Consider the following 9,793-nt stretch of genomic DNA (forward strand, 5'->3'; position numbering starts at 1 on the left):
TTTCCCTGGAAAAAATACATTAAGAAAATACATGTAAGTAGAACGATGCTAAAATATTAAATCTAAATAAGGGCAATGTCCCTAAACAAATACTTAAAGCGCGGCATTTCGTTATAATTAAAAGACGACAAAAATCGTTAATAGATGAATAATAATTAATCCAAGTCTTTTACAAGACAAGAGTACACAAAAAATATGTCTAACAAGTTTTTAAAGAAAAAATAAACAAAAACATGCTAGAACTATTTATATGTCTGAGAATTATGAATAGTACTACAGATATTCAGTTAATTAAATATTTGTAGAGCGAATTAATGTTAGTGTGATTTTAAATTTTAGAAAAGACAAACTGTTTAAAATTTAATACAATAGAATTTTTGGTTCTACATCACGTATATAGAGTGTATCATTACAAAGGAAAAAAACCTTCCTTCAAGTAACTAAATATACGTTTGCCATTCAGTATGATTAACACAGCCCCCCCCCCCCCCGGCACCCTTTCTCCCGAAATCAAATTCTTAGTTTGTATTTTCAGTATATATTAATTAATATTCAATGTGTATTGTACATGTAACACAGAAAAAAATATTCTTTATACAAACATCAAAACAGTCATTATATACATACATGTTCCGACATTGGTATTTTGATTTGGCAGGGATTATGTTTTAAATTCAATTTCAAACTTAATCCTTCCAGGTATATACATGTATTGCAATTATTTATTCATTTTTTTCCGTAGAAAAGCGAAAATCAATTTTAAAAATGATGTAAACAAAATGTTAAAACTTCTCGCGAATACGAAGTGACTCTTTGACTTCGGCATGTTCGGTGAAGCGAGATTTAAACACCTCCATTGTGTCGAATTATTTTGATTGACAGGACAAGCACGTGCACATGGAGTGAATCATTTGAACTTGAAGGGAAAAAAAACGATGCTTACTGTCAAATGGATTTGTTAATAAAAAAATGATTATTTTGACTGCCTGGAATGTTAGAAAAAAAATAATATATGAATTTTTATTCGATGCAACAAATCTCTCTCTCTCTCTCTCTCTCAAGTTTCTATCGCTTTTACATTTGTCATGTTAAATAAAAACTATGACAACATATTTATTATTTATTTAGTTTTGAAATTCTAATGTATTACAAATAATTTGAATGCTTCTATCCATTATCTTGTCCGAGTATAATCATGGTCGGGAAATGTCTTCAGATATACATTTACATGTAAAACTTAGCTTAAAAAATAACCAGACAAAATAAAAATAACTAATAAATATATAATATTATTGCATAAATATTTTTTAATACGAGTGAATGGTGCAATATGTCAACAGACCTTTATTAATTAATAAAAAAAAAATCGGTATTTTACACGGAATTGCCGTGACATCGAAATGTATATTATTTAGTTTTAATCTAATAATTCATTCTGTAAGTATAGTAGTTTTCTCTTCTGAAGTCAACATTTATTATTTTAATAGTCAAAAGAATAAGCAGATTTATTTTATTAGTAAATTAATTTTATCTTTCATACGACATTTGTTCGGTAACAAACACACATGTTTTACGGCAATAAAAATCGTGTTATTAAAATATTGATTTAAAACATCATACATATGTGCAGAAAAAATGTTTTAATTATTTATTCACTTATTAATTTATTGTTTATTTATATTTTAGCATCTAACATTAGAATATAACAGAATAATCTAAATGCAAGGAAAAAAACTGAGGCATTCCGAATAAATTGCTCATCTTGCGTTCACCGTTCGTTCACCGTTCACCGTTTGCGCTCCGTTCGCGTTCTGCGTTCACTCACCGTTCTCCGTTCACACATCGTTCACCAAGTTGCGTTCAGCGTTCACACACCGTTCGTTCACCGTTCGCTCTGCGTTGTTCACCGTTCGTTCAGCGTTCGCTCACCGTTCAAGTGGGAAAGTAGAACGTTTCAGGGACTGTAATCTTTGTTTGTACATGTAGATAAACCATGCACAAAATAATATTAGGTTGGAATGTTTTAAAGCTGTTCAAACAGATAGTATGAATTTGTATTAATTATAACATTTTAGCGATGTATCATGTTTGCCATTTTAACTTTCGGTTTATTGTGTATAACCTCATCAAACAATTTTATGAAAAGGTCGATAAACATATGTTCAAATGTTCAATCTGTTTAATTCTCAATCATGAAGTATTGTAGATAGTGGGACTGTAACTTACTGTTACAATGTATGCGAGCATCCGTAAATTCAAGAAGAAATTAGCACGAAGTATTCAAAGAAAATAAAGCAGATACGCGACACAGAAGAAAGGGGGGATTTTTTTCTATATTTTTTGTACAACATGAGAAGGTGTTCAACAAAAGAAAAAAAATGAAAAGCTCAAAAGGTCTTTTTTCAAAATATTCATTTTAAATCCACAGCTAAAACTAATTCCGGAAGAAGTGTCAAAATCAAATACAACATGTCGTATCTATAGAGAATACTTTGTTTTTATTTTTTTTTTAAACTAAACTTAACTATTTATCAATAACTGTTCACGTTTTATTTATATAAACGGCAGCGTTAACTGTCCCAACCTATTTAAAACCGTTAACATTGGATATTTAACTAAAAAAATAAAAACTTCCAAATTATTTATTCCGGGATTTTCTCATCCTATCAACAACTTATATGCCTTCAATCTTTTATAACACTGAAAATTTCCGACAAAATAAAAATTCGACCTACCTACAAAATGATGTTGTTTTTTAACCCAAATAGGGAGAAGGAAAACTAACTTCATTTTAAAAACGGACTTACGGGATTTTTTCATCCACCACTGGAAATCTTTTAAAAATACACACTGAATTGTGAAAAGGAGATATAACACAGATACTTGATGGAGAATAATTTTTTTTTACAAATAAACTACATCAAATTACACCCAAGAATCTGTCATGGTGTATAAATAAAACAACATCCTCCTGTTTTATTGCGGAGAGTTTCTCTTAACGTAGGTCGCGGGGTTACTGACCTTTTAAAATCGCTCGAAAACATACCCTGAAAATTTGTTACACGAATCCCCTAGTTTCATTTTATAGTTTCTGAAAATTTGATAAAAATTGTCTGCATCGTTTTCATGCAATTCACTCCCGAACATGCCATTGTTGACGCAAGCTTTTCAGCGTTATTCTATTGAATTATATAGAGAAAACGTATTTTTTAAACCCTTTTTCTGATAATACTTTTTATTAAAAAATATTAATATCTCTTAAATGGTGCAGACGAAATTATTGATTTTTTGCCCAAATCACATCGAGATTATTTGAATTAAATACATATAAAAAAAGTCATATGTATTCGGGCTCGTTTTCTCACAAATTAAATGTACATATTAACTTTTGAATGGCGAAAAAAGACAATTTTTAATGAAAAACGCTATACTAGCGCCCACGACGTCATGCTTGACGTCGCGTATATTTTCTGATTTACACTGCGTCAAATGGAAACAAGAAATAAAATCAAGTGAATAAAGAAAGAATCTTATGTATTAATATATTTTAATAAAGTGTATAAAGATATAAAATATATTTGATAGGGATTAAAGTGGGGGGTTAACATTTAAGCACTTTACAAGTTGACATAAATACGTGGACAATTTGATAATAGCTTGAAGATATTTTCTATTATCTGAATACGAAAGAAGTTTTGTTTGATAATGTCATAAAAATACATGTAACCATCATACACCTTGAATTATCGTTTTATCATTTTTATCAAATTCCAAATCCAAAAATGAAAAACGTCATGCTAATCCCATTAATAGGATTCATATCCTCGATCTACCAGTACATTACATCGATATGAACTCACTCTAAATTAGGATGTTGCTTGTGAAAAGTGCCGAGCTAGTTTTTCAGCAGCAATACTTATTTTTTTAATTTTCCCTTTCAGTACGTCCTTAAGCCCATCTACCCCTGCTCTATTAAATGTAAGTTGCACGTGTTTCACGGACAGTCCATGCGATGCTAAGCTTGAACACTGGGTCTTCGTCAAAACATTTTGGCTTATCAACTGGTCATAGCCGTCTAAATGTTTTTGTTTGTTTTGCACCTTTTTGATCTGAAGTGTGACATATTCGACAGAAAATGCAGATTGTCGGAGAGAATCTGAGGCGCTGGATATTTTCAGCAACATGTGGCGGAGTACCAGAACATCGTTAACAGCATTGTGGGCCTGGACTGGTGGCAGGTCTGCACCAAATTGTTGAACCAAATGCTGCAACTTGTAAGATGATTGACTGGGGAATGCCTTTTTGAAAATTTTAATGGAGTCTGAAAAACCGACAATACTTTTAAGATGATCGGTGATTCCGTGCCTGTTGAATGCAGATATCAAGATCCGAGAATCAAAACATGCATTGTGAGCCACGATGAGAACGGGGTCATACTTTTTCATCCACTCCACAAACTTTAACAGTGCCTCCTTTTCTCCCATGGATCGGACCGGTACCATGTCGGAGAACATGGTCAAACCATGCACTTCGATGCCTGTCAGTTTTGAAACCGTTTTAGGGATATAACCATTTTGAGGACGTATAAAACTGGAGAAGGTGTCGTCCGTACAATAGCTACTAGCAGCTATTTGGATGATGGAACTATCTGTCGCTGAAAGTAAAAAAAACCACTACTTTTTACCAAATTTATAGTAATTAAAGCTGGTAAAAAAAAGTTAACGTTAATCATGCAAACAAAAATGTTGCCTGCCCTGATAGTTTTAATTATTTATATATATTAATTACCTAAACCAGTGGTTTCCAGATCAGCAACAATGATATTAGATGTTTCAGAAGATAGAGGTGAAATTTTTGGTTTTCTTTCAGACATGGGAATTTCCGTGATAAGATCCTCTAACTCGTCATTTGTCGCTGACAACTCAATATCTGTGGCGTATGTAGTGCCTTCGCAGAGTTCCATTGTTGTCTCCGATGTTTGCCTCTGTTCCCGAAGTCTAAGACGTTCTATCTTTGCTTTGTAGGTACCTTGGAAATGGTGCTTTGTGGACCTTTTTTCATCCAGAAGGTTTTGTCTTTTTTCGGTTTGCTTCCCAGGAGACAAGTTGCATGCGGAATTAACCTTTTGAAGAAAAAGAAATAATGCAAAATCTTCCCCCAGCTTAAGATATTCATTTATATTTGAGATTTCATGTCTGCTGTAATATGGATTATTTCTTTTTGATTTAAAAAAAAAATGAATGTTAAATTTTTACACTCAAAATTCTGTCATGAATAACTTACATACTATTATACATAAGTGTTTTTACTCTTTGATTAATTTGATCGTTACAAAAGGGTCAGCCACCCTCTTCATTTATGAAACGGGAAATAATCCGCCCATTGCAATACATTTTATTAAAACATTAAAACAGCTTTACCTGCAAAATGTACTTGTGACCTTCGTTTTTTTGGGCAACAGCAGCGGCAACTCTGTAAGAAAGGCTTTCTGATCCTGAGTAGTGCTGAGCTTTAGGGGCCTTCTTTGCTATCATCTGATTTAAATTTTCGTTTGCGTTTGAAGATCCAAGATCTGTGTATTTTTCTGCTTTTTCAGCATGCTTCTGAAAAACATCCTGTAGGGCTTCTCTTAGTTTTTCTCCAACAAGATCTTTTCCGGAGGGCAGCGATTTATGTTTGTAAGTGCTTGGATCTTTAAGGAATCCACACCAACTGGAGTTACATTGACTGTGATCTCCGAATGCATGCGGAACTGTTGCATACAGGCTTTTTCGGATCCCCTCTACGTCATTTTTGTTTTGTTGAATTGTATACGCAAAACATTTCTTGAAGTATTTTATGGTTTTCACAGAAAGACCTCCATGGGTTTCTTTGACCTTATATAATGCGTTGGACAAATTCCGGACTACGTGGTTTTTATCGCTACTTTTTGTAATGTTTGGTACTGCCTTTTTAGTTCTCAAAAATGTAGTGCTGTCGTCACCCATGATAAGTTTTCGTACATCCAGGCCTTTTTCTTTCAAAGACTTGATGCACTTCACGGTTAGGAAAGGTTCCATGCCTTTAGCTGAACCGCTCCAGTTTTTTCTACAGCTGTGAGATTTACATAAGCCTCTTCCTCTCTTTCGATACTGGCATTTTCTACAAGACTTGCACGCCACACCATAAGAAAGGCACTTTTTTGTACTCTTCCCAACAACCGTTACATGTCCTTCAAAAAAAGTTATATCAAGCATTTAAATATGTTCGTGTGAGTTTATTGAAAAGGTATATATAAAAACAGTTTAAATGATGTGATTAAATGTTCGTTTTATCTTTTCTTATATTCTAGGCAAATAAATAAAACATAAATATATTAATAAAATATAATGTTTCACTTTGAAATTGGTAAAAAATTAAGCATTATTTAAGTTTTTTGTCGTTTTTTAACAATAAACATATGCACCCACTACCCCGTGACACAAAAAAAGCTTTGGTAGGAATTTGTTAAATAATAGTGCATATAAACTGTAAAAAGTAATCTTTGTGTCACGGGGGGGGGGGGGGGGGGGGGGGTTAAAATCTTTTCCTTTTATTTCTATAGTCAGTGAAAAATACAAGTTTTACCATTTTTAGAGTTATCTCTCTTTGCATTAACATAAAGAGATGGGTACCCTAAAGCATAACGGACAGACGAAGGACGGACACCCCCATCACTATAAACCGATGTTTATTATGTTGAAATTGAAATATTGAAAGGTACTCTCTATGGTCTGTGACAAGAAAATTCATACAAGTACATGTATTTAGAAAGCAAGTGGGAGGGGGGTGGGTGTATTGCTATTTAAACACCGCTTTTTGAATATCAAGTATTGACTTTAATTTCATATTTACCAGATAAACTATTATAATTGCGTCCTGTTCCTCTTTTCTGCCAGCCACCGTCGCATGAAACCTCTGCACCCTCGCTGCAACTTAGATCTGGAGCGCCTCCGCTGATGAAGAATTTTTTTTTTGATTAACTTTTGAAAATGCATGACATGATTACATGTATATCATGGAGAATAAATTTTAGAAATTTAACCCCTTTTTACATATATAGTTAACATGGTTAATATTATAAAAGAATTTCCCCAGTAGTATTTAATGATTTTTTGATTTTAGGCAATTTTTTCGGGGAGGGGGGTATGTTAAAGTATTTTGAATGTGTCAAGTAAATTTACCTATTAGAGCAAATGATTTCAGCCTGAATTGCAGCATTACAAGAATTCTCTGCGATATCCTCCATAACACACCCTATTTCTCTTTCCCGTTCTTTTAGAGTTTTGTGGTGAATAGAAGGAAGGTTAAGCTCTGCGAGGATATTGTTAACCTGCTGTTCACCAATACCAGCATGCAGCATTGCTATAATATCAAAAATAATCATCCCCCATTAACACCTGTCCAAAAACTAATATTTTTCTTTTTTACCAGTATCAATATTAAATGGTTGACAATTTTTTAAAAACTCTTTTTTATTTATTTATTATTTTTTTAGTCTTGTAAATACGTATTAAAAGTAAGTTTTAAATCTGTTGTAAACAGCACTATTACTACGCATTAAAGTCATATTGTTAGGGGGGTGGTTACCTGCAGCAAGCTTTGTATTAACGTCAAAGCATCTAGGGGGTCCTTTCCCATCCACATTCGTTGTGTGTCTCTTACCGGTAGGCACTGAATTCAAGTTGTTGCATTTTACACATTTTACGTACAGAATAGACGCCAATCCATACTTTGTCTCGTCAACACAAGCATCTAATCTTAAGTTTTCTTTGCAGAAAACGCACTCCTTCAAACCTTGAGCCAATACGCTTAGCTCTACTATTCTTCTCCCCTCGGCCCAGGAATCATTTTTGTCTTTTTGTTCATCTGTGCCTTTTTGCTCTTTCTTTCCATCATTTACGGAAGTGTTTTCCTTTCGTTTTAAATTTTCCAAGCGATTTTGTTTTCGCACAGAAATAAATTTTCCCTTGTGCTTCATGGCACCGAGCCGTTTTTTCATTTATGACGTTTACATATTTAAAAAATGACGTAGGCTTATAAAATTTGCGCCAAATCTTTAAATATATTTTGTTCCAATTTTCATTTTGTTAAAAAGAAATACTCAGTAATGTTTACCTCTCATTTATTGTCATGATGAACATGTGTGTAGTTGTTAAATTTTATTTATGAATTCTATATTTGTGTTCAATAAAAAAAAATTATTTCATCGAGACAATGAAAATATAACGCCTCAATTCATCATGTGCACATTCTAACACAACCACTAATAGATCGACCCTGTGACCGATAATAAGAATAACTGGAGAAAAAAATTATATATGTCGCTCGTATATAACATATATATTTGTAAATTTATAAATTCAAACGTCTATCTCTCTCTTTATCTCTCTTTCTCTCTCCCTGGAGGCAGAACAGTGAGGATCCAAGGGCTTACAAGCAAACATTGATATAGACTGATGTTTATAAACCAAAATATGAATTTTTTATTGCAAAACACTAGCCCTTGTTGTCATGAGTTATCAACAATACTTTCGGTATAAATGTATATAAATATATTTTTTTCAATTAACTACGGTTGTATTGATTCAATGATAACTGGATTTAAAAAAAAAATATTTTTTTCATTATGAAATATATTTCTTACATTTTAATTTATTTTGCATACTGAAAATCATTATTTAAAACTTTTGCTTCCTAAAATGTGACGTCATAATCAGATGTGCACAAGAAAGTCGCCCAAATCATATAAATTGCGTACCCAGTTTTAATGACGTCAGCAACCCCGCGACCTACGTTAAGGAGACGTTTTGACGTCGCATTTACCTTGTTGACTTTAGACCCGTCTTTTGACGTTACGTCATAATAGACATAAGGGAGGTTTTTGCTTGGCGCGTCACATATATTTAACAATTACTTTTACGTTATATTTCACCAAACTACATGTATATCATTTTGCCCTGCAAAAATCATTTTGCCCTGCAAAAGAGCAGTACCACAGTTATGGTATTAGGGTCTATTTAAGAAAAAATCAAAAAAACTAAACCAGGTCTACAGAGGAAGCTAATGCTAGCCGTTTGATTACTAAGGTATAAAAAGGTTCATTGGCCATTTTTGTTCAATTACTGGGTATAAACTATATCAGCAAAGCTGAAAGGGTCAGGGAAATAGGCACATAGGCGTCGGAAGCAAATTGAAAGGGGGTGGGTAATTGAAAGTGGGGGGGGGGGAGCTAAACAATTTAAAAAAGTAACCCCTAATTTTCAATGCCTATATTACCGTTATATCTATCTTTGCAAAAAAATTGTAAACATTTAAAAATAGCAAACTAAAATCTTACGCTAAAAATAAATATTGCCAATAAATTACTGAATATGCGTTATCCATTTGTCCAATTCAAGTTACGCAAAATAATTAAAAATCCTAAAAAAGCTGATTGAACAGTTTGAATAATGAAACGTTAGATTCAAACTCCTTATGTACTTTGCAACACTTGCAAAATGATTGAGATAATTTCAAATTCTTCAAATATATTATTATAATGTCATTAATAATGCTTACTTGGTTTCTGTTATCTACATGTAAGATTATATATTTTTAATTCAGTATTTGTTGTCAATTTCATGTGATTGAAATCTTCCCGGTATATATACCCGGTATATAATCATAAAATTATTCAGAAATGTATAAATAATAAAAACGTAAAACTATTCATTTATTCAAAATAAAGTAACCTTTATAATTACATGTAATTATGATTTTTGATTGAAAGGTC

General features: G+C 32.6%; 1 protein-coding gene across 1 annotated transcript; it reads right to left on the bottom strand.

Annotated features, from left to right (window-relative positions):
• Window positions 1-3,023: 3,023 nt before the first annotated feature.
• LOC134269218 (uncharacterized) lies at window positions 3,024-8,287 on the bottom strand. The gene is made up of 5 exons (XM_062751434.1): window positions 7,203-8,287; window positions 6,874-6,974; window positions 5,421-6,211; window positions 4,789-5,122; window positions 3,024-4,654 (listed from the first exon to the last, which is right to left on the bottom strand). The coding sequence occupies exons 1-5, from the start codon at window positions 7,403-7,405 to the stop codon at window positions 3,867-3,869; spliced, it is 2,217 nt and encodes a 738-aa protein (XP_062607418.1). The 5' UTR covers window positions 7,406-8,287; the 3' UTR covers window positions 3,024-3,866.
• Between the last annotated feature and the right edge of the window lie 1,506 nt (window positions 8,288-9,793).

The sequence above is a fragment of the Saccostrea cucullata genome, unplaced genomic scaffold (assembly GCF_032062105.1).
Source record: "Saccostrea cucullata isolate Sc308-1 unplaced genomic scaffold, CSIRO_AGI_Scuc_v1 ctg3225, whole genome shotgun sequence".
Classification (NCBI taxonomy): domain Eukaryota; kingdom Metazoa; phylum Mollusca; class Bivalvia; order Ostreida; family Ostreidae; genus Saccostrea; species Saccostrea cuccullata.

What these genes read in the sequence shown, in the direction of transcription:
- LOC134269218 (XM_062751434.1), bottom strand. Translation starts at nt 7,405, where the DNA reads ATGATTATTTTTGATATTATAGCAATGCTGCATGCTGGTATTGGTGAA. An exon ending in GAAATCATTTGCTCTAATAG is followed by an intron (nt 6,975 to 7,202) that starts GTAAATTTACTT and finishes ATTCTTCATCAG; the next exon opens with CGGAGGCGCTCCAGATCTAA. An exon ending in GTCACAAGTACATTTTGCAG is followed by an intron (nt 5,123 to 5,420) that starts GTAAAGCTGTTT and finishes TTTCTTCAAAAG; the next exon opens with GTTAATTCCGCATGCAACTT.